Genomic DNA, 26926 nt, shown 5'->3' on the forward strand with positions numbered 1-26926 from the left:
CCGCAGGCCTTTCTAGGAAACCATTAAAATATGGAACACAGAACACACAGGATCGCATATATGATCGCACACGCATGCACAACATGCACGCGCACGCACGCATACTGATACATTAACTTCAACTCTTTTACTGGCTTCCAAAACATCCTTTAAAAGGTCACGTGTTACTAATTTGTGTCAAGCAAGCTAAAACATCAGAAGGGGGATTTAAAAATACGATGTACCCATGGTTACTAGAAAGGAAATCTGAAAGTTACTAAAAAAAAAAAAAAAAAAAAATGCTTTCAAAGTCAGTCAGTATATGGGAGGCTGAGGTAGGAAGATTGTGAAAATAAGCCATCTTGGCTTACATAGCAATACAATACCTTTTCTTAAACACAATAATAATGATAATCAATGGATAGGATTATGGGGCTTGCCATAAGACTTTGAAAATAAAATGTCAATGCTTACTAAATTCAATTGGCAAAGGAAGTCTAATTTTATTGTTTTGTAACTATAATTTGTTTTTAAATGTAACAGCAAAAAAAGTGTGCCCAAATATGAGTCAGTAGACAATTGTTCTTACGTTTCAGTACTCTATTTTAAATTGTTGGAGAGATATAATCAGCTTTCATACCTGGAGATCCAGACGTCTTTAATCTAGTGTTTGCCATCTGCAACTAGCTACTCAAATTTTCTTTGTCAACAAACCTCTTCAGCTCCAAGGCAAGCTATTGTTGGCTCAGTCTTAATATCTTTTTAAGTTTACAGGGGTACTAGGGACTGCTGTATTTTTTTCTCTTCATATTCAGTCCTTTTAACTTGGTGACTTCAACTCAAATTGCTGGGCTATTTAGATTCATTGTCCAATTTCTTCTAGTGAATTTACATAGACCAGTTCTGTCATGAAATTTCCCATTTCATGTTGTAGCCTGAGACCCTTACACAGTACGCTTTACCTAGTATGTTGTATTCTGTTACAGTCTTCTATGTTGACTATGTTTAACTTTCTGGCTTTATCACTTTTATTAATAGGAAACTCCCTTTTCTATCATGTCCTGCTGAATCGCAGCTGAATTACAAATCACAAAAGTTTTCACAGCTATCACTTCCTAGTATAGTACTACATATATGATATAATATCAAAAATACATAACACTCAAGTCAAAATGCCTCCTTGCTATCTTCTTAAGTTACTTGATTATGAGTTCTATGTTTTTTGTTCTTTTTTTTTTTTTTTGTGTGTGTGTGTGTGTTTGTTTTTGATTTTGTTTTTTGAGACAGGGTTTCTCTGTGGCTTTGGAGCCTGTCCTGGAACTAGCTCTGTAGACCAGGCTGGTCTCGAACTCACAGAGATCCGCCTGCCTCTGCCTCCTGAGTGCTGGGATTAAAGGCATGTGCCAAGTCTCTCCCTTAGATAGGATATATACTTCGCTGCTCCCGTATCCTCCCTTCCTATATCCCAACCATCCCAATCCCCCGAGCTCCTCCCATCCTCCCCTTCTCATGTTTCTCATCCCATTTCCCCTTTGCCCCATGCCACCTCACCCGCAAGTTCCCAGTTTTTGCCCTGGAATCTTGTCTACTTCCCCTCTCCATGCGGATGACTATATGATTTTCTTTGGGTTCACTTTCTTATTTAACTTCTCTAGGATCACAAATTATATGCTCAATGTCTTTTATTTATGGCTAGAAACCGATTATGAGTGAGTACATCCCATGTTCCTTTTTTCGTCTTCCCACAGGGCAGAGAATTTGGACTGCTCTTCAGTATCGAGTGGGAGGGGGCATGGGGTGGGGGGAAGAGAAGAGGAGTGGGGATAGGGGGAGGGGAGTGGGGGGATGGGGCAATATTTGGGAGGAGGGGAGAGGAAAGGGAAACGGGGAGCAGGTGGAAATTTTAATTAAAAAAAGAATAAAAAAAAAAAGCAAGCAATGATAACTGGGTGTAATGTGGGGGTGTCAGCAAACCGAGTACTCAGAAGACTGAGGCAGGAGGACTGTACCTCCCAGAACAACCTGGGCTACTTAATAAGACTGTTTTAAGACCATATTTCAGTCTCCTGGTAGAAGATCAATAAAAAGTAAATAAATATCAAAAAAAAAAAAGGCATGTGCCACTACTGCCCGGCTATGATTTGTATTTCTAACCTTGGAGCCTAACTTTGCTATATTTTTAAGTTATTTGACTGACCTTGCTATCATGTGTATTTCTAGCCATAGAGCCTAATGTTCTTCACTGGATCTTCATATCCAGTTCAACAAGGTGTATCAAGAAACTATCTCATAATTAATCAATACACCTCAATTTGACTCATTTTCCTTACATACAACCACATTTCTTGATATAAATTAACTCATCTTTTTTTAGAATTATGACAATAATTGACTTCTGTTTCTACCAATTATCTTTTGAGTAAAATACTGAATCATAGCACAGAAATGTAAAAAGCTTGCAGCAATGCTGTAAAACTTAAAAGACAGTGCCTCAGTTGTAGGGTACCTGCCTCACCCAACTCCTACATGCTCTGCAATGTCACCTTTTATCACTTTGGATGTAATATTATATTCAAAATGGCACAAAATTACAGTAACTCATAAATTTTGTGTCTTTGTATCAAAAGAAAGGGAGGTCAGAAGGCAATTCCCAAGAGTTGTTTTTTTTTTTTTTTTTCTATCATGTGGGTCTGGGGTAATAAGTTTAGGAGTTCAAGATTGGCAGTGAGCATCTTAACCTACTGGATCATATTGCTGGACTAAATGTTCTTACACTTCCATGTACTTTCTGTTCATGTAAGTCCTCCTTTTGAAACATTGTAAGTTTCATTTATGATTTAAAATGTATCACCACCTTTAGGAGCATTTAGAAATCTTCAGTTTTCTTCTGGTTGAGCTGGAATCAGCACCAGCTTTCCTGGAATACACTCTGATGACAGTGGCATCTTCACTTAGGGTATCTCAATTTTTATAACCTCAATTCATCTACACATTACCCAACACTAACATGGAAAGTCAAGACTGTTTCTTACATAGTGGGTTTTTGCCCAGATACATGTGATGTTTCTGCAATATTTATTAGCATGTTAATGGTTCTTCAACTTGATTATGAAAAGTATGCATGAATGAGTCTATAGTCTAATGAGTGGATCTCTGTTCTTTGGAAAATAATAGCTTAGTTCATGTTTAGGACTTTTAATTGAATGAATGATGAACAAACATGAAAAATGTACAAAGTTGTGGGCAATAGCAAATGCAAATATGTACATATCATGTAGACAAAATAAGATTGATAAGTTTCACGAGTCTGTTCTTTTACGGAGTGGGACTGTGTGTAATATAGTAGAAAATGGGATCAATATCACTTCAGTTTCCTCATTTGCTACTAGGAATACTGATCTTTGTTTTGTTAGGAAGTATATGCAGATACACATATGCTCATGTAGCTATGTTCTTCTTGAACAAAGAAAGGAAAGTGCATTGTATGCAAATTGACAGACTTACTAGATATTGCACGTGGCTTTGCTTCCCTTCAGGTTTAAGGACTCGACTACTCTTTTTAATACATTATTTACATTACCAACATTTTCCTTATGTATTTCACAGCTATGGCAGTTTTGAAAAATATAACAGAGCCAACAAGAGAGTAAAACTTTCTGATATTTCTAAATCCCAGACTACCAATTAATGCATAAAATTATTTTAAATACCTTCAACTTTAAATACCAGCTACAGATCCGTTCACTGTTTTTTTTTTACATGTCTAATCATAAAGTGACCAAAATAAAATCAAAGGCATTCATGAATCAAATTTCAGTTGGCTGCTTTGGAATCCTGACATGCCCGATTTGTTCAGAGTGTATTTTTCTGTGAGCCAGTGACAGGAGCAGCAGCTATGGGTCTGTTTTACAATCTTCTTAATTTTTTTAAACAAATTCCATTTTATCTATATACTGTCTTTCTCAGCAACCCACCCACACTAACGTCTTTGTTATTTACCTCCCAATAGAGTACTGCTACTCTCCCTCTGGCAATGTCAAAGCAATCTTCACACTGTCAATTTTGTTGGAATGAATTCTATTAACTCTCTAAATATGGCATCTTTCTGTTTGGTACTTGCTATGAGACTGATTGTTTTTTCTTTTTCTTTTTCACATGCAAGTACAATGCTTTACTCTCTGAGGTCGGAGACGCACCCTTCCGGAGTTTATAAGACATTCAGGGTCTAATCTTGGGCACAGGGTTTGCAATCATGGAGTTCTTTCTTATCAGCAGCTGAGGTCAAACTTTCTGCAACCTTAGCAATTTTTCAGATTCTTTTTTTCTAAGTTATTTTCTTCCTCAGAGAAGTTCTAATGCATATCTTCTCCTGAAGCTATCTTATCCTTCCAAAAAAATAATGCTCTGTTCTATAATCCATATAAAAATGCTGCTCCATATAAGTAAGATTTAGTGCTCAACTTTCCCCCTTAATATCAGGTCCTGTTAGCTACAGCATACTGTAGTTTATAAATGAAATTTTATAAGAGTCTCACTCAAAACTCTTTAAACTTATTGAAGTTTGAGTTGTCTTTTTTTCCCCTTAGGTTCAGTAGATTTCTCTCCATTATTTTAGGATTCTACATAAAAACAAGCTAATACAATGTTATAGCCCTGATAATCCTATTAAGTGATTCCCTGGCCTAATAATCATACAAAGCCAGACAATCTGAAGTGATTTTTTTGGAATTTCATATTTTTTGTATAATATATATATATATATATATATATATATATATATTAAATTGTTGAGAATATCTCATAGAAATGTATTTTGATCATATTTATCCTCCATTCTTAACTTAATTCTTCTCAGAGTGATTCCTAAGCCCCATGCCCTTAATGTCTTTTTTAAAAAATAGAAAAACAAAACATGGATTATTTCTGTGGAGTCATCCCCTGGGAAAATGCACTTGGAATGACCCTCCATCCTGAGAAGCTATAACCTTCAATGGCTCTTCAGTTTGTTGAAAGGGGTCGTGAGCCCTTTAGTCCTCCAATCTTCAATATTGACTGCCTAGTTTTATATAAAGATTCTCTTTAGACGATGCAGCACAACTTCAATTAGTTAGTATATGGAGTTATAAACTAACCTAAGCTATAATCTCATGTGGCAACCACGTAGGGAATAAGAGCATTGACCCATTAAGCAAATATACTTTACATTTTTTAGCCTCTATAATGTAAAAACGTTCCTCAAGTTGCTTCCCTTACCTGCCATTGTGAATAAAGATTTTATAAATATAAATTAATTGACATCTGATAATATAAACTTGCAGTAGTGCATAAAGGGCACTAGAACATAGCTATTGTAGATAAACTATAAAAATGTATCAGAATCTGAACTAGTACAAGTTATGCCATTATTTTGTTTTGGATTTTAAGTCTCTTTAATACTCTAGTTCTTATTATCTGCCTCATCATCTACAGAGGAGACCTAGAGCTATCACTCTCCCTCCAGGACCGATTAGGCCTTTGGATATTGGTGAATAATATGCTTTAAAAGCCTATATACAAAATATAGAAAATGTGTTGTAAAAATACATTTTCAGCTTTCATTTTATTGAGAAGTAGGTTGATAATATTTGGTAATTTTTATTTTATTGTTAATTTCTGGTGAATGGGAGAGATCAAGTAACTAATGAATTTGACTTTGTAACTTTGATGTGTGTTTTTTGCTTATTACTGAAGTGTTGAAAACACATTTTCTAATTCCACATGTTATTTGAAAAAACCACTATGAAACTATATTGACAATGTACTTATAAATAATTTTAAATGAGCCAAATAAAGTTCGTGAACTGTGTATAAATGAACCAAAATATGGCTTTTCATTTAAAACATATGAAGTCTTCATATATCAAATGCTTTGAATGCAATATTGAATGAGCAAGATGCAGAATCTGCTTTGAAGCTGCTTATGGTGCAATGAAATTGTGAATATATAAATGAATAAAAAAATTGAGTATAATCATAAGCTTGGTTTAGTGAAAATATATTGTAAATTAAGAATGATATCTACATTGATACTTCAACAGAATGGCTTAATACTAAACAATTTAATTACATTTAAGATTATCTTAATGTTTGCAATGATAAAAATGGCCATTTCCCTAAGCTTGATTTTTTTTTTTTCAGCTCTAGTACCAAAAGGTCTATATCTTGAATCTCTCCTGAGCCTGACTTGACTTGGAGATTTGAGAACAAACACGGAGACAAAAGTCAGGCAAGTGAAAGCATGGGACAAGGTCTGGACACTCCTCAGATCATCAAAACAATACTTGATGTTCTTTTGATATTCCTGACTTAAATGGACAGTTTGCCCTTTGAATCTCTAAAATAGCTGCTGATATAAGTTTCTTAGAAGAAATAAGCATATCTAGAGTAAATCAACCCAGCTCATTTTAAATGCAGATTCTCAGTGCCTCTAAATTTTAAACTGAAAGATAACAATTTTATCCAATGAATAAAGGCTGAAAAAATATTTCAGGAAATCTGCTTGATAAACTTTTATAAGTTTTGGTTGTTCAGAATATACTAAAATTATGGACTCTTAACTATAGAAATTATTATTTAATCAGTATAATTTTATATATTTCGTGGTTTGTGGATATTCCTCTGAAATATCAGACTCTCATATACCACTTTTCTGAAATATAGTGTCTAAGAACATCAATACCAGCTTTTAATCATTGCAATATATTTTATAAAATTTTAATTATTCTTTAATCATACCTATACAGACTGGTGGGCTGGGCTGCCAGAAGTATCGATTTTCTACCTGAATGCAGGTTATTCTTTCCTGTCCCTGAAGCTCATATCCAGGGTCACACTGAAAAACAACTGTATCTCCAGGTTCTCGTCCATCCCCATTCCGTGTCCCATTCATGGGGACTCCTGGGTCACGACATGCAGTGGCAACTGAACCTATCAAAAGGCAGGAAGGCATTTAGTTTTTATATTAGCAGAATCAGTTTCACAGTTCCAAACTGTAAGACTTAAATTTCACAACTTTCTTCATGTTTATGTGTTGTTACAATACTGACTTTTAAAAATATGTTTGTATTAACTTTAAAATATCTATGAAGTAAATGATTTTCTATTTCTTGGAAAAGCTATGTGTTAGCTTTATCTAAAAAATAGCATAGCATCTGAATCATTAAATAATGATCATTATAATAAATTTCTAAAGTCTATGTTACAGCTATTTCTTCTGTGCGACAAGCAAGTATCCCACCTAAAAATAGACAAATAAAAACAAAAGACTGGGAGTGGTTATTTGCCTTAGAATTCTGAAATACGGCTCCCCACTTTGGGAATTCAAGGAACTTGTCACATCCTAGCCACACTCAAGTGTAAAGAAATGAAGGACACGTCCTTACTTTCTTGCTCAGCTCAGTGTCCAGCCCATGAAATGATGCTGTCCATATTTATGGTATTATATTTCAAATCAGTTGATGCAGTGAAAACATCCTTCTATGCTTATAGGTCTAAGGGACCCTGACCTAGGAAATTCCTCAACTGAGACTGTCTTTGCAGGTATTTGAGGTTGTGGCATGATGGCATTACAAAGCAATCATTTGCACCATGTTAAAGTCACTGTGAAGGGGTGAAAAGAACACGGCCAATGAGAGGAAATAATTGTTTGGAAGATATTGAACTTACATCAGAGTGAGGTAGATAGAACAAAAGAGTAAGAGCAAGAGCGAGTGAGAGAGTGAGCAAGATAGATAGATAGAGAGAGAGATAAAGAGAGAGAGAGAAGGAATAGCATTCTCTCTACTCTAACAATCAAAAAGCAAGATGGACAAAAAGATTTTTTTTCAAAAAACATGAAATTTTATGTGAAAATAAGTTCCACATCATTAACTTGTAAAATGAAAATCAAAAATCACAGCAAGCCTTTATGATATCATTTTAAACTTGCTAACATTAAGTAAAAGTGAATAGCATTAAGCAAGTATACTAAATCCCGACATAATGCTAGATAAAACTGCATCATCATCCACACATTGCGGGGAGAGCAGCAGGATACTATTGCATTGTGATACTTAGCTTTGCCAACTTGACGTATCCTAGAAAAACCCTGGAAGAGTCTCAGTGAGTGACTGTTTATATAGTGGTGCCCTATAGCCAGAATTGGGTGAGGCGTGGATGTACCACCGCAGGGGGATATACCCTTCCCTAGGCAGCATGTCTTGCAGTGTATATGTTGGAAAAGCCAGCTGAGCAGAATCAAGTAAACAACAACAACAAAAAAAACATAAATATATTTTTAATAACTGCTAAGAATCATGGATTTTATGTCACCTCTTTCTGTTACTTTGACTTTTTCATAATGATGGACTATAATCTGGAACTCTGTGCTAAAATAAACATTCCCTTCTATGTTGCTTTTGTTTCACGTTTTTCCTCCGCAGAAACAGAAATAAAACTAGAATCAGACCCTCTGCGAAGGATTATTGCATTTATTATAGAACTTATCATATACTTATTTTATATCCCACAAGGTGTGTAAGTAAGCATTTATCCCCACAGATGGCTAAATGGTGGTAAATCCATAATACAAAATGATGCTCAGGATCAAAGAGACATAAATCCACACATGGTTTCTATGTCACAGAAGTTGTCATGTTAAAAACTTAAAACCTAGATTATGCATTGTTTGGTTGTGTTATATATCATTTTAAGGTGACTAATTTGTGAAAGTACATAATTAATTAGCTGACAGCATGAGAATACATGAAAAAGAGTTCAGGGGTAATTGCTTGTGAGTACTATCTGACTCCTTGTAATGGAAGTGTTCTAAGTCTTGACTATGGTGGTTGTCACGGAAAAGTACAACCCTAAAATTACTACAAGTGTAATACCTTCATGCTTGTGGAACTGTTAAAATACAAATCAGGTTGTTGAATTACATCAACGTCAGAATTCAGGTTGTGATATTGTGCTACATTATCTGCAAAACTTTACCTTGGAGAATCGAGTAAAGTATGTCAGATACAGAATTGAACAGACATTGTTTTGTTAGTACTTGTGATGATATTTTCTATATCTTTAGTAGATGAGTACGTGAATACGAGGCATATAGGTCTACTAATTAGTCGAATAAGAGATTAATAGACAAGTTACCTATCAAAAGAATAATCAATGTAATCATCCATCAAGCATGCTACATCTGTCTAATATGTGTAATTGTAAATAAAACATTGAAGTCCACATTGTGTTGCAATGTATTGATGGTAGTTATATAGGAATAAAGACTATATTCGCAAGTGAGAAACTGAAAATAATAGCATTATATTAAATTTGACAACCCACAAATAAGCAGCAACACCAGCAAGAGGAATGTGTAAACTATAACTATACAAATTTTTGCGCTCACATTTTTAAAGTAAGAATTTTTAAACATCTGATTTTAGAAATGAAAACTGTTGCTTTTTAATTTTATATGTCCTTTTCAGAATTGCAAAATGAAGATTCCAGGGAACATTTTACCAATCCCCGATAATAGTAAAAAAAAAAAAAAAAAAGAAAGAAAAGAAATCTAGATAGCCTTCTAGAACTGGTCTTAGAGTAAGGTAGTTGAATCCCAAAGTTTCATAGATATTCATTCATTTTACTGATAATATACCATTTTAAGTAATGGCCAGTGACATTATTCATACAATTCCCTTAACCTTCAAAAGAAAGAAGATCTCTATGAACTAACTGCTAACATTGCCTTAATTTATAGATAAACTTAGGTCTGTTAAATAAGCTGTCTTAAATTTTCCAGAACTAGAGACGCATAGCATGACCTAAGCCCCTGTTGGTCTACTTTCATAGCTCAAAGTCTGAATAACACACCAGAGACTTCTTTCTTAACTGTCACTGTCTCAGAAACTCAAACATCTCCCTTCCTAATCCATAGAAAAATAAGCATTAACACATTTCAGAAGATATATATCTGTAATTAGAAAATTTAGTTGGCATCATTCAAACCACATCTTAAAATATTAACTCTAGCTCATACGAGTTATTTCTGGAGGGATTACTTCCTTATTAGACTAACAAGGGAATCCCTGCATGACAATATTAAGCAAAGGTGAATAAGATATCAGTTGGATTTATGTAACTATAGAAAGATGTTAGACACATACATACAACATCTACATTGAGAATATTTTCCTTGGAAGGAGTAGCATACAATAGACTACAAAAAGAAAAATGAAAGGTTGAACATTAACAAGAAACTTTAAAGTTTTGTATTTTGGGTGAGGGCTTACTATGTTTAATCTACACCCATAAAATTTACTAAACTTATTATAAATATTTTCACATACATAAAACAATATATGATATATAAATAATTTTATATTTATATTCATGCATATATATGTATATATGTGTGTATATATATATATATTTATTTATACATACGTATCTGTTAAAACCTAAATTAGGTTGGTAAATTACATCAATATCAGAATTCAGGTTGTGATATTGTTCTACGTATCTGTATCATGTTTCCTGGGAGAATCGAGTAAAGTATGTCAGATATACAAATTGAACAGACATCAAGTTTTGTTTGTTAAGTTTTATTTTCTATGTATTTATTAGACATATAATATATATATATACACACACACACACACGCAGAAGCACATATGTATGTATATACAGAGCTAGATAGAAATACTGAAAAGCAAAAGTTGGAATCATCTGGTCATAGGTAAACATGAGGGTAAAATGTGTGTTTCTTATGAAATTTTCTAGGGGTAATGATTTAAATGAGACAAATTATCTAAAAGAAAAAAGAGTATTAGGCTGAGATTTGTATAAGAACATACATAGGCTGAGGTCTAATTGACTTGAAAGGAAAGAGGTGGTAAATCCCCACTGTTCCATTTTTCTCAGTTAATAAACAAATTAGCGGTAAGGTTTTAAGACACAGCGGAGTCTGAAAGGGTTGAGTGAAAGACCAAAGAACGCTCTCCCCACTTGAAATGACTGGAATTTTAAAGGCAATTAGTTAAATACCCACAGAAATAATTATATTGTAGGGATGCCATTGTTTTATGTTCTTCACTTATTCAAAGTTTGGATCCATACTGGTTACCTTCTGTGTTTGTAAGTAGGAAAAATTATAATCATTTTAGCACCAACCATTCTCTTCCATCGAATTAATAGAAACAACAACCAAGGGAAATAATAACCATTTCAGAAGTTATGTTATTTCATTATTTCTGCTAGGGATTCAAGAGTGAGAAAATGTCACATAATTAGTATTATTATCAACAATTATTTAATAATGTAATTGTATTTAGGAATTAACTACATTATTAGGAACTGGTAATTTTTATTTAATACTATATTTTCCGTATATTGGAACACATAACTCTAGAATTTTAAAATGTGACTTTCACTTCTCTTTTCATTATATATAAATTTTGATTACCTCTTCTGACTTCTCATTGAGTACTTTCATTATTTATCATAATATGTAAAAAATTATATAGAACAAGAGTTTTATAGAAATAATCTTTTTATTATCTTTCTTACATACAGAACTATAAAATTATTATTAGAATATAGTATATTGACTAGCAATGTATTGTCACACCATTTCCATTTAGTTCTGAATTAGTTCAGTTTATATTGCTTTCTATTTAATTACAAACACATTTTTGTTCTGCTACATTCTAAATGGTATAGCTAGGGAAGAGCAATTAGTTCAAAATAAATTCACAGTAGGAAGGAAAATTCCTAACATAAGAAATAGATTGTATAAAAATCTGGGCTGGCGTCCATGGTCTCTTATAGTGTCTGCATAATGCTTGACCAGGACCTTCTGGCTTTCATTGTCTCCTTTGAGAAATCAGGTATAATTCTGATAGGTCTGCATTTATATGTTACTTGGCCTTTTTCCTTTGCAGCTCTTAATAATCTTTCTTTATGCTGTATGTTTAGTGTTTTCATTATTATGTGGCAAGGGGACTTTGTTTTAGATTCAGTATATTTGGTTCTCTAATCTTCTTGTATCTTCATAGGGATATCTTTCTTTAGGTTAGGAAAGCTTTCTTAAACATAAAGCAAAGAAAACCAGCTTACAAATCACAATTTCAGAAAACATGGACAACAAAGAGGACTCTAAGAAAGACATGCATGATCTAATCTACATGGACAGTATAAAAGGCAAGATCTTCTGAGTAAATTAGGAGCATGGGGACCATGGTAGAGGGTTGAAGGGAAAGGGAGAGGTAGGGAGGGGAACAGAGAAAAAAAAATGTATAGCTCAATAAAATCAATAAAAAGAAATAGATTGTACATTGACAAAACATAAAAAAGTAGCTTTACAATTTTTGTTTCTAATTTTATATTTGTGTATGTTCTTGTCTGTACAGGCACATGTGTACATTCAAGTGCGTGTGCATTTGGGTGTGCTTGTGTATATGCACATGTGTGAGTGCAAATGTATATGCATGTTGGTTTGTTGTCTGTGCCAGAGAAGAAGCAGGCATTGGGAAGGGGTCGTTCCTCAGGTGTCATCTACTGCCATTTTGACTCTTTATCTCTCACTGACCAGGCACTCACCAGATACCACATCTGGCCAACAGTGAGCTCCAGGTTACAGCTTGTAACCTCCTCCATATTCTGGGGTCAGATTGAGTTCTTAGTGCTTTGAAGGGAAGCACTTCCTCAGTTTGCCAATCTACTTGCCCTCCTCTTCTCTGTTGTTGCTTTAGGAACAGCTATTTTTCCTTGTAAGGTTGCATTTGAAGAAACTGAGATTTTTTTTTCTGTAGTGATTACAAAAAGGAATAAATTCCCTATGGCAAGCGCTACTTTCAAAGGGGAGTATCTTTTATTGCGCTAAAAACAAATACCTATTTGATTTTTTAATTTAACTTTCTCGTTACCTGTTATTTGAATAAAGAGACTTGTAATGTAATATAATTTTATAGCTACATTTTATAAGCAATTTTTATAGGGAAAATTTCAGATATGACCTTTTTCTTTGGTTTTTTCTTAATTTTTTCCAAGACATGATAAAGGCATGCACTATTACGCTCAGCTTAGATCTGTCCTCTTAAAGCACATACATATAGGTGAATCTTTAGCATGTATTATTATAGAATACTTTATGGTACAATTGAGAAAGTTTATATATTAGAAGGAAATTACTTCCAATATATCTAATTTCATTTGATATTATTTGGATAATTCAATGAACTAAATCCACTGAGAATCATTTTATTTGTTTATCAAGTAGCTGTGACCTTATCGAATAAAACTAGTCTGTGCCAAGAATAAATGAATCATCTTTCCAAATAAGAAAAGCATCAGTAAAAGAAAAATCAGTTGAACAAATAAATACTTGGGAATTAAGTTAATGATGAACATAAAATTGTAATTGATTATTTAACATAAAGTTGTATTTCAAAATGATGGGCACTTATCCCAATTAGGTAGTAGAAAGATTTATACAGTGAAGTTCTCAATATATTCTAGATAACTTGAAGATGTAAGAACAAATGAATATTATTATATCTAATGATTTTCTTATTATTGTATTTTTTCTATGGGGTAAAAATGTGTATTTGACTTCACATTTTTCTCTGTCTAATTAAGAGTGTACATTTACGGCAAATAGACATTTCACATAGCTGAAGCAAGCATATAGATACATTTCATCTGTACACACACACACATACACACACATACAGACAAACATATAAACTCTTGGGTCTTTAATTAGATCTGATATCTTAAATACTATTATAATTTCTCAGGGGAAATTAACAACACAGCTATTTTTTTCCTCTTATAAATGCATTTGGTGTTTTAAAAAGCATAAACACATTCACAACACCCCTTGATTTTTGATTGTCATTTCTCCTTAAATATTTGATGATTTGTGATAAAAATTTTTAAGATCTTGTAAATGTAAATAACTTTGTATTTCATGCAGTTGAATGAACAACACAATTAAATGTAGGAGGCAGACTGTGTTTATAAAGAGAGGGACATTCATTAATCAGTTTGTCTCAATCAAATTTGCTTCCTTATCTGATAATCTGTCAAAAAATATTTTACTTGTCTTTCCAAAGATTAGATAAAATCTAAGGTTTCATTATAACAGTTATATATACAATTCTATGAAACTGTTGATATTGGAATGAGAGTTTAAAACCAATTGGTATACAAAATTCAAGAAGTCATTGTTTTTTACTGCTGAGTAGTACTCTAATATGTATATATTCCATACTTTCTTCATCCATTCTTCCATTGTAGGACATCTAGGTTGTTTCCAGGTTCTGGCTATTACAAACAATGCTGCTATGAACATAGTTGAGCATATACTTTTGTTGTATGTTTGGGCATCTCTTGGGTATATTCCCAATAGTGGTATTGCTGGGTCGAGAGGTAGGTTGAACCCGACTTTCCTGAGAAACCGCCACACTGCTTTCCAAAGTGGTTGCACAAGTTTGCATTCCCACCAGCAATGGATGAGAGTGCCCCTTTCTCCACAACCTCTCCAGCAGAGGCTATCATTGGTGTTTTTGATTTTAGCCATTCTGACCGGTGTAAGATGGTATCTTAATGTTGTCTTGATTTGCATTTCCCTGATTGCTAAGGAAGTTGAGCACGATCTTAAGTGTCTTTTGGCCATTTGAACTTCTTCTGTTGAAAGTCTCTGTTCAGCTCAGTGCCCCATTTTATAATTGGATTGATTAACCTTTTACGGTCTAATTTCTTGAGTTCTTTGTATATTTTGGATATCAGACCTTTGTCAGTTGCGGATGGAGGTGGATGGTCCTTGGACCTCCCACAGGGCAGAGAAACCTGCTTGCTCTTTGGGCTGAGGAGGAAGGAAGACTTGATTGGGGGAGGGGGAGGGAATGGGAGGTGGTGGCGGGGAAGAGGCAGAAATCTTTAATAATTAAATAAATTAATTAATAAATAAAAAAAAACCAATTGGTATAAATTTGAATTTTGTAGTGTATATCCACAGTTTTTCAAGTCCACAGATCATGGATCAAATTTGATATCCATAACACTTTATCTTTTTTGTCTTATCTGGTTCTTGGGCATGTGGGGCTTGTTGTTTAATTTTCAGCATTGAATTTACCCATGGAAAGTCAGAAGAAGGCTACTCTGAAACTGGAGTTATAAATGGTTGTGAGCCTCCCTTGTGGGTTCCAGGAATTTAACTCAGTTCCTTTGAAAGAGCAACTAGTGCTCTTAACCAATGAGTATGTCTTTACTACTTCCACTAATTCCTAGTTCATGGGTAAATAATCAGTGTGTTTGCTAGTCTAATATATATTTAAAAGCTTTAATTACCTGGAACTATGTGGAATTGTGTGATTTTTTTTATATATCATGTTCCTAGATGTAGTCTAATACTTGGGTTTGTGAATAGTAATAAAAAAGACTATTCCAAAATGTTTGCTGCTGTATTTGGAGGTTTTCAGCTCTGTCAGTATAGGTTGTGGAAGAGCATTAGTCATCACTTCTCATGGTAGCCCCTTCTGCTAAACTCACTTTCCTTATGCTATTATTCGCAGTTGTCAGTTATTTTAAGATGTTTATATTTGGCATATACTGAACATTATATATACCTTATAAATCCCATTGTTACAGAAATAGATATCACAAAATAACAACATTTTATGTTACAATAACTCATTCATTGTTAATTCACAAAATGAGAATTCACAAATGCATTCACAGTACATTATAATTTATGTCTACAACTCAACCATTAGCCTTTGCTTCTATATACGTTAGGGAAAAAAAATATTCCACAAATTCTGCAAATCATTGCCTAGAAGCTTTATGTAGCTATCATGCCACAGTAGAGCCTATGCCACATCTGGCTGTCTTCAGCTTACTGATAGGGCAATGGTGTCAAACAATTTTCCTCCTACCATCCATACCGATATTGTGTATGGAGTGCATATCTGGGAAAATGTAATTTTATCTATAAATGTCCTATATACTATCCTGGGAGGGAAGTGTGAATTAATTAACATCTGAAAGTGTAGCACAAATAATAAAAACCCAGACACAGAAATTAAGGTTCAACCGGAAAACCAGAAAAGTAAAACAGCCAAGTAACTAGAGAAGTCTTATCTCTACCAAAGCTGGGAGACCACAAGCTAAAAACAAACTAAGCCTTTTTTTCCCTCCCATTTTATATTCCCTCTAGTGCTGGGATCGAAGGTGTGTGACTCCCTATGACTGGAATTAAAGGTGTGAGCCACTACCAACTGGATTTGTTTCTGCATTGATTTTGTGTAACCCACGGTGGCCTTGAATTCAAAGAGATCCATCTGACTCTGTCTCCCAAATTCCGGGATTAAAGGTGTGTATCACCACTGCCTGACCTCTAGTGGCTTTAGCTTTTCCTCTGCTCTTTAGGCAAGATTTATTTATTAAAACACAAATAATGTACCACCACACGAAAGAGATGAGAAACACTGATATTCGTAGTTGTCTTTCTGCTTTAACCTTGTACTGTAATTCCTCCGAGCACTGCAAACTTAAATCACACGCTACCAGAGCGATTTGAAAGTGCAATGCTATGACAGTACTTTATTAAGGATGGAAAACGAAGGGCACACACTGAATTAGTCACTATTCTAGGACGAGCACAATCTACAAGTTTCATAAGGAAATCAGAGTATCAGCCCACGGCAAGTATAGTGACTCATTCTGCTGCTTAGGAGTTTATGAATACAAGAAGTGTGTTTGCCCTGGACTTAGAGAAGGACTACGATTTTGTTGTTTTGGAATATGACCGTGAGTCTTTCAAAGCTAAGGAAGAGAGTTTTCAGAAGAGAAGAGTAGTCATTAGACTACATTCTGCTATCCAGAGCACTGTAGATGGCTGGAATATATAAAGATATAGTGAAAGTATGAGGGTGATAGGTAGCTTGGGAACTGTAATGGCTAATGCTGGGTGTCATCTTGTCACAGATGAAAAGAGCAATACCTCTACAGTTGAAGGAATGCTTCCATCAAACTGACGTGTATGGATGTTGGTGGGTTATTTTAATGATTGCCTACAATGTAGTATACATAGGCCTGTGCTTTGTAAGAAAGACACCAGGGCAAGTGATGGGAAGCAAGCCACTCAGTGGCATTCTTCCAGGTCTTTGTTTCAGTTTTTGCCTCAAGGCTCCTGCTTGAGTTTTTGCCTTGATTTTCCTCCGTGATGTACTGCACCCTGTAAGATTTCCTTGGTCAGAACATGACACAGGGGTTGGAATTGTTCCATGTTTTATCACAGAACAGAAAGCAAACTCTGACAGGTATATAATGTAGAGCTTTTACGTTTAAAGACAGAATATTCAGTTCAAAACTGAGTTCAAAGCGTTAAAGACTTTTAAATAGTAAAGTGATATGCAGCTTTTGCTTCCGACAGCTAGCCAGGCAGAGGTATAGAGAAAAATACGGAGGGATAATGAAGTGAGTGGCAAGTTGACTGTTACCCAGTGCCTCGAACAATAATGAGGAAAGGAACAAAGGCAGTGATCTCATGCAGTCCTTTAAGGCTGTCAGACTTCAACCTATCCTAGCGAGGCCATCCATTTCTTTGAGAATTTTCAACTGTAGGAGTTATGAGCCTTAGAGTTTTGTATTACCCAGCAGGGACAGGTTCTTAATGGAGAGGTCAAAGAGTGAAGAGCAGAGAAAATGCTCTGTCGAAATCAACTCTTCTGTGGGCAAATGACAGCGTGATGCCTTCCCGTAGAACCGAAGCGGAACAAGACAGGCAGATTATAAATTTTAAGTAGGGGATAAGGAGGCTGACTGCTGAGAAGCCAGGACAGCGCTTAGGACAGCATGAGGTGACTGTGTCAGACTTAAGGAGCTCTGATTAAACAAAAGGCCTTGCAGATTATAACACCGAGAGGCAAAGTGACAGGATCTACTAAGCAGGAACAGATCATGAAATAGAAGTCACGGCTGCTGATAGTGTGGTGAAGACTAGAAAGTTGTTATTCAACCTACATTTCAGTTCAATTCACTTTATACTAAGTATCGTGAAATGTTTTTGGTTAAAGACACATGTTTTTTGTCTATCTCATCCCTTCGCTACTGATTACTCTGTCTTTCAATAAACATCAGGAATAGCTTGAATGAGTAAAATAAAAAAAAATGGCAATTAGATTGGGGAAGGTGCACAAAGAATGCTCTAAAGAATCAGAGACCTATCTACTTTAATTTATGTGATAATATATTTCAAATTTTAAAAATCATATGATTGTATATATTATACTAAAAAAGTCAACTTTACTTGAATCCATAACTTCATCTCCCACTAGGTGTCTTAATACTTAGTCAGTGAGATGTCTCTGCTGTGTGTCTAAGTCGGCTGTGTGGTGACTGTATGTTGTGTACATGCATGTGCATGTGTCCATATGATATGTGTGTGTAGATGTATAGATTTGCTTGAAAAAAGGCAAGATGCATTTGGAGACTTATAAGAGGATTAATGTGCTTATTACGTGGTCCTTAGAAGGCTCTATTAGAATGAGTGAATAAGTAGAATGAGTATATTTCTAGAGAAGATGATTTTAAGTGGCTTCTGGAGTTGCCAACTGTGACCTACAGGCTAGTTTTATCTTGAACTGGTGAATAATTAGCCCATAGCTCATTCACATCTTCTCTAATACACTTGATTACTTTGACAATTACATGTTGTTTTATATAATACCTTGTTTCCACACCCATTTTACAAGATGTGCTTGTTAGTTTTTATGTCAACTTTTTACAAAGTAGGGTTATTTGGGGAAAAGTAATCATAATTGAGGAAAATCCTCCATTGGATTGCCGTGCAGACATGTCAGTAGGGCATTTTCTGGATCTATGTTTGACATGGCATGGAGCAGCCCATTTTGTATGGTGCCACCACTGGGGAGTTGTTCTTGGGTTGTATGAGAAATCAGGATGAGCAAGTCATGGGGAGGAAGCCAGTCAGCAGCGTACCTCAATGACTCCTGAATCAATTCCTGCATCCAAAATCCTGGTCTACTGAGCAACTGCCCTGATTAGCATCAGTGATAGAGTGTTCCGTCAAACTTGTAAGGTAAAGTAAACCTGTTCTTCCTCATGTTGTTTTTGGTCCTGGTGATTTATCAACACAACAAAGCCTAACTAAAACATTCAGTAAAATGGTTAGACCAGAAGGCCAATGTCCTTTCCCAACAGGCAAGTGTGCTGTCTTCTTTCCTTCTTTGATGGAGTGCTTGTAACACAATCAAGATGACAAAGTGACTAAGTTATAAGAAGACCTACATTGCAGTTAAAAATGTGTAGATAAAAATGTTGTTTCCTCTAACATATACACGTATATATTTATATGCAATAATAACAAAATCATAAACACTAAGCTTTTTCTGTTCATCAAGCTTGAAGTTCATCTACTTTCAGACATATGTAGGCCACATTCCAGATATCTGTTAGTTATATTACTGTTCATAAACCAGTTTACTGTCCAGCCTGTGCACTTATTTGTGAATTGGATTCTGGGAGATATGTTGTCAAGAATGAATGAGTTTTGTATATAAAGCCCCAAATAAGTACAAAATGGGGTTCTCAGTACTAATTGAGACTTCCTTCATGATGAACACATTTTTTTCTCACTAAAGAGTTTAACAGCTTGGAATGTCTGTAAACATGGCATTAAAAATTGTTCAAGACATGCTTCGTATTACTTGATGTTACCCATAATATATTTATACTCTATGTGCCCTTAATAACTAAATTGTGAGATTCAAGCAGTAGTATACAATTAGATCATCTATTGTAAAGGCAGATTCCTTCAAGTCTTCATGTCATTCATGTCATTTATGACAGACAATATTTCTACAACTGTAAATGACCTATATTTTATAACACACATAAAAATAAAGCACTCATTTTTACAGAGAAAAGTTTTATACAAATTTCCCAGGAAAGAATGCAGAAACTAGACTTTTGTGCTATGAAGTCACAGATACCTAATCTCTAAGCAAATTATACGTTAGTAGATATAGAGCCCCAAAACAGTAGCCATTTAAAACATTCACTCTGTATTATAAATGTACAGAAATCAACCACGTTTTTAAATTATCATCAGAAAGAATGGGGAATAAACACTTCCTTGACAACTTAGTCATACTTTAAAAGATTAAATGAATTAAAAGAAAAACACAGAAATGAAATAGGAGACATGAATGATAAATGAAAAATAAGCAAAACTCCCTGAGACTGGAATGAATGTTCTCACAGAAGTAGAAATTTACTATTTCAGTGAAATGAACCCAGGACTATTTTGTTCCTTTGGGTGTTAGATATTCAAATTCAGGACCTCATACTTACATGAAAAATGCCCTTAACCACTAAAGTATCCCACTAGTTCCTACTCCTTTTTCTGTTTGTAAAAGCATAATAAAATAAAACATATGTATCAAACTAAATATAAATTATAAAATGTATTTTATATGAATAATTGCATTGCCTACATTACTACATATTATTTTAGATTATTTTGTATGTTAATATCTCATAATCATATAAAATAATTACATATTAATTATCCATGGCATTATATAATCTGTTATTAATATACTATTTTAATACTGTAAAATAATATAATTTTATTAATTCATTACTATATATCATTTATAAAATAAAATAAGCATTCATTTGTTTCCTATTAGAAAATCCTGCAAATATTATGATTTTATGGTATTCCAGGTTTGAGTTTACCAAAGAAGTAATAAGAATAATGTTTCAAATGTGGAAAATTCCACATCTGACCTCATATAATTAGTCTCAGGGGAAGTTCAGGTGCACAAATAATGAAGTGTTAATACATTAAAGCCATATTTCTAAGGTTTATATGAAACAAAAATGAATTGTGCATTAAAACTGCTGTCTCATTCCTAAAATACCTCACTAAGTTAATTTAAATATTCACAAACTAATACAATTTCCTAATCTGAAATACTTCTGTTCCTGTGCATTTTGAACTATGGTTGATCAACATGTATAAGACTTTGTGATAGAATTATTTCTTTAGTTGAATCATTTTTAACACCATCATTATTTTCAGGATTATTGCTTAGACAGTGGGAAAAAACTGGCAATTTATATACACAATATCATATTTTTCCAAGTATATTTTGTTTTACCTGTGGTGAAATAGGAAGATCAGAACCTATATTTAACATAAATAATATTAAAAAATAACACACACAAGAGTAAATTTTTATACTTAATATACATCAATTCTTTTTGTATTTAGAAATTAAATACAGAGAGCTTACTTGAAAACTGAATTGCAAATCCAGATTTGCTGATGTAAAAGTCCGTATCAAACTGGATAGTCACCACGTTGAGCGTGCTATGAATCCCATCAGGAATCAGAGATCCACTAACTTCTTTTAGTAGCATCTCGTTTTCTGGTGGACCGTCCCAAACTCGGAGTATATCATGTGATGCTTCTGTATCGAAGGCAAGAAACTGTAGGCTGTAGGGGAACCACAGGGCTTTGATTATTTTAAGGAGGGCAGAGAATCATGTTAACAACAGAACAGAACAAACACATATTGTTGCTTTGGCTGTCTGCAACTCTTCTTTTTTAAAGAATAAATCATGTAATCAGCATGTATTACCTGAAAGAAATTTTTGAACAGAAAAAAAAATGTACTTCCTAAGAATGGCACTAACTACATTATTTCATTATTATTGCTGATTAAAGAAATATTATGTTCACTATTTTCAATTTTCATCAATTGCAACTGTGGTTACAGAAGCAGGTACTCATAAAGGACCTCCTATTTGCCACTTGCTTTGAAAAATGCATTACTAATACTTTGTCTAACTGCTATAATGACCTTGTGGAGTAGGAACAATTTTGATCTCAAGTTTACGGATATAGTAAATGGAGTTTATATAGATGAAATAATTGCTGAGTGAGTGGCTGAGTCATGCGTTTAATTTAATTTAATTGTTTGACTGTACAGTACATACTTTTACCATTGTATCAGATTGAAGCTGTTGGCTGTATGTCTAATCCATACAAAACTATCAGTTATTTTTGGTAGCATTGTGAATCTTATTTAGACTCTGTATATAGTTTATGTTTGATATGTGAACAGCCACAGTTTTTAATTTTGTTTACATATTAATACCAAAATTTATTTATTAATAAAAATATTCCAGAGTCTTGTTAAGTTTAAATTTTAGGTGTAGTAATTATAATATTTAACTAAAACTGTGTATGACTTATATTAAAGATCCACAAGTTGAGGACAGATCCATTATTTCTTGTTCTGAGTTCTTTGCATTGCCTTACAAAAGAAGTGCAGCAATTCCTAATTCATTTAGTAAAATCCATTACCTTGAAACCTATCTGTACTTCATTTACATCAATTAGCACATTTTTTCATGCTAATTTAAAGCCATCACTACTTTTAATCCTGTTGTGAGTTCTGATGAGTGTCAAGGACAAGTGGTTCAGTGATTGATTTATATCCAGTCAAAATCCTAAAAGCAAGGCTGCAATGGGAGTTTTTGAAAGCCTGCCGAAACCTGATCTATAGATTTGGGAGCCCATGGTTTGGAATTTCTCAGACTGCTAGGACATGAAAATGTGTGAATTTCCTATCAAAAGTCAGGAGGAAAGAGAAAGCAAACATAGAGGATCAGAAAGCAGACTCTTTAGAAATGCCAAGACCAGGGAAGGCAGCAACTGTCAAGGCCCATCGTGTTTGTTTCTTCTTCACATTAGTGGGGTAGCACAGCATTGTATAGTTATGAAAATGATGGGTCCAGCATCTTAAGTCATTGAGAACTGAAAGAGCGTAGATCATAAGAAACATCACAAACATTCCCAACTTTAGTTGGAATTATATCTATGAAAACTTGTCCGGTTATTCCAGCTGTCTAGAAAGAAGGAATGTATGCTCGTGATTCTTTCTTATTTTAAGCCCACGTAGAACTTGTTTTCCTTTATGAAGAAGGTTAAGCATGTGGAAAATTAATGATACAGATCAATATTTATATAGTTCCTGATCAGAAAAGTCTAAATAATTTGAAGAAAGTGAAATGTATTTACCTTACAATGTTTCCTGGATCTACCTCAATCATCCACATGCAGCGAAGGTTATTATCGTATGGAAAGGGATAACCAGGGGACAGGATCCTTCCTGATGATTCTCCTTTGAAACGACCCCCACATTCAGCTGGTGACACAGAGCAACATTTCAAGTCCAAGTTTCTTACCAAACTCTTCAATCAATGTAGGAATTAAATAAGAGTGTGCATGTTCACGTAAAGAAAGATAAGATTCACCTCAATCTGCTTGAAAGTAAATATTTATATAAACATCCTTAAAATTTTAATTGAAACAAGAATATACATATAATAAAATAACATGCTGTCTCTCAGATCACATAAAAGATTGAAAACAAACCAAATTGTGGAATAAACAAAAGCAACACACTCGATGTCTGTGAACTTGGCTCCCAAACATTTCCAGATGTGTTGTTAAAAACTGCTCATGTTAAGAGGAAAGCAGATGGCAAGCGCGCAGTGCTCAGGAATGGCCAGCTGAATAATTCATCCAGCACCCCACCTCTGCAAAAAACACATTCCCGCAGGCAGCCTAAGTTCAATTGTCCATTTATTCCACTCCAACCGTTCTAAACCTCTTCCCTCCAGCCTTAAAAGTCAAAGTGGCATTTTTATTAGATTCTTTACTTCAGTGAAACATAGCATAGTTTTGATTAAATATGGCCTATAATGAATTAAAATACGGGCACTGTCATATTGTATAATTAATATTTTCTCTTTTGAAAGACTCTTTCCCTGTTTTATAGTGTTTAACACTGCCGGGAGTTCTGAAGTGATGCTGAACGCACAAGGCAACAATTTATGAAGACCTTTCTGGACTGAAGAGAAGGGCAAAGACACTAGGAACTACTGTCCTTTACAACTACACTGAGCTGCATGTCCTTGAAGGACAAGGAAACCCTTTTCAGTGCATGGTATATTTATTATTTCTACAAATAAATCTTCTCTAAAACTAAATAAATACAAAAACATATTTACTTAAACATTTGAAGAAATTCTTATATTTATTTTTGGTTCTTTTTTTTTTTAAGGAATGAGGTGGAGATGGAAGAATAAGAGTGTACAGCCTGTACCGTGAAAAGACACACAACTCTGTGTGTGATGTGAGAACAAACTCTGGGGGCAGACGTCGGCAGAACTCTGTAAGTTCGAAGCCAGACTGGTCTACTAAGTGAGTTCCAGAACAACCAGGCTGTTACATGGAGAGAACCTGTCTTGAAAAATCAAACCCAAACCAAATCAAAAATAAAATAAAATAAAAATTGAAGAGTACATGATATATAACCCAAGGAAATTTTTCATACTGGGATGTTTTGCTTATTACATGTGGCTAAGTCTAGAGTTATATATAAAGATTTTCTTCTAACTGTGCCTCACTCTCGTTCTAGCCATATATCCAACAATATAAAGCCAACAAAATCTGATTAGAAGTCAGATTTGCAAAGCTTTTTAAATGCCTTTGAAAGTAGTATGAGTATTTGTTTTTTAAAAAAATATTAAATCTTTGTAATTATTGTAATAATTATCTACCATTATTTTTATTTCAGTAGTTGGCATTTTCTTTCATATAATTCGAGTCGCATGAATGCCTCCTTTTCCCTGACAAATCTATTCCATTTACCTTGGTTATTTTCTCTTCTTTAAATTGTATGTTACACAAATTGAAATTTGTTTCTATTTAGCATTATTAGTATTACTAGAATGAAATGGCTCAAATTAAAAAGTTTTATCTCTGGTGAAGCAGACACGCGTGAGGAAGGTGGCTTACAGGCTCCTCTATGGCTTGTTCCATGAGTTTAAACACATCTCAGGACCACTTGCCCAGATGTGGTACCACCATAATTATGAAGAGATCTTCCATTCCAGCCCTCAGTCTTGAATAAAAATCCCCCTCTTTATGTCATAGGCTAGTCTGATAAAGGCAGATCTTCAAATAAGGTTCTGTATTTCCAGGTTAATTCTGATTTGTGTCACGTCTGGAATAACTAACCAGCACAGTTACTATTACATTTGTCTGGTTTTGGATAACCAAAATGAAACAGTTTTGGATAACCAAAACAATAAGTAGTCAGACATAATGTACAATAAGTAGCAGACATTTCTTCTCTGTCTTTTTGATTTATCACTATGATAGGCATATATTACTTTGAAAACGGCATTGACATTAAGTTTATCTATTAAGATAAATGACTTTTAAATAGTTTTTGTTTTGTATACTATATTGTATCTTGAATTTAAATGCACTTTTCTACAGTTTTAATTTGTAAATATCACTTTATGTTTTTGTCTAAAAGGTGCTAGTATGGTATGAGTTAACACTTGGGCCCATACTCTTATGGCTTTGGTTGTGAGCCTAGCCTTTAACAGCTGAACCATCACACCCGCCCATTGGGCCCATTATCTTAAGGCACTTATTTCAAAGAGAAATACAAAATTTGTTTGATTTAGCATACAAGTTTCAGAAAAATAATTGCCTATATAATATGCAGATGATTGAGTAAAAAGCTTTGTGTTTTGCAGATCCCCAAACAAAGCCATAATAGATATTTAAGGTTAATCAGAAATTTAAGGTTAATTGAGCTACTAGTCATCAATGAGGGGTATCATGGACACAGAATTTCATTGTCTGCTACCACAGACATGGTCAGCAGAATTCATTTTGTGTTTCTCTTTTTTCATCTGTCATTAAAAGTTTATTATTCCTTTGGTGTTATCAAGTCACAATACTGGTTTAGATACTAAAAGGACAATCAAAAATCTGATCTCAGATCAATTATCTTTCCATTTGATCACAATCATTTTTTAGAAAATGTTTTCATCTTTGCTTAATACACTCCAAAAATATATAAATTTAATTTTAAGGTAAATATGGAAATCAATATTTTCTAAGTTTGTAGTTTTGCAACTGTTCGGTGATTTTTTAAGACCTTTGAAGTTATTTTTTCTGAATATATCTCATATTTATTTGTCAGTGGTTCATTTTTCATAGCCCATGCAGGTGGTTTGATTATTGGTCTAATGCTTGATTTTCAGGATTTTGTTGCTTAATATTGATTATTGTGTTAGGTATTATTACCATAATCTACTTAAAATTCATATGCCATCTGACAATAAAGCACTGTGATTACATCTGGTTTACATAAAACCTGTTTGTCTCTTTGGGAATCAATGTTTTAATAAACCATCAGAAGGTACAAAAGCACATCTAATGCATTGTGCTTTAAAAGGATTAAATGTGCATGGAGTTTTGTGCATTTAAATTAAACCTCAGTAAAGCTGTGTTAGAAAAGTACACATCAATTTTATACACATTGGCAAAATATGGTCAGAAATGACATGGGAATAACTGTTTCTCGTACCTTCCATAGACTTAGTGTTTTCTTATGTTGTTTTTCTGTTATTTCAGATGGAACTATTTGATCTTTTCGACAGTGAATCACGGGACCACCTAGGATATCTGTACCCATACTCTCAGTCTCCTGTGCTAATTTATTATCTGTCTTATAATAGGAATAAAGTGATATCAAACCAATACAAAATAGAGATGTGACGATCACTGTAGCTTCATTAGGGGATCTATCTTATCTATGAATTTCACAGTTCTTTTCATATTGCAGTTTATTTTCTTGTTGTTTATACATAAGAAAACCAATATGTTTTCTAAGGGGCTTAGACACATAAAAGATGTATTTGAAATTACTGCAGATAATTGTGTTTTTACATTCATTTGGATTCAGAAATGTGCAATTTTTTAAAAAAAACCATAAAAACTGATCGATGAGATTCAATT

The 26926-nt window shown here is 34.0% G+C and overlaps 1 protein-coding gene across 1 annotated transcript in view; it reads right to left on the minus strand.

The window, feature by feature from the left end:
* Positions 1-26926, minus strand: part of Csmd3 (CUB and Sushi multiple domains 3) — a 916841-nt gene that overhangs the window by 228100 nt on the left and 661815 nt on the right. Inside the window, exons 26-28 of the mRNA XM_057791849.1 lie at positions 23120-23246; positions 21327-21529; positions 6754-6945 (exon numbers count right to left, since the gene is read on the minus strand). Of these exons, the coding sequence (XP_057647832.1) occupies positions 6754-6945; positions 21327-21529; positions 23120-23246 (522 nt within the window). The remainder of the gene's footprint in view (positions 1-6753; positions 6946-21326; positions 21530-23119; positions 23247-26926) is intronic.

The sequence above is a fragment of the Chionomys nivalis genome, chromosome 17, assembly GCF_950005125.1.
Source record: "Chionomys nivalis chromosome 17, mChiNiv1.1, whole genome shotgun sequence".
NCBI lineage: Eukaryota > Metazoa > Chordata > Mammalia > Rodentia > Cricetidae > Chionomys > Chionomys nivalis.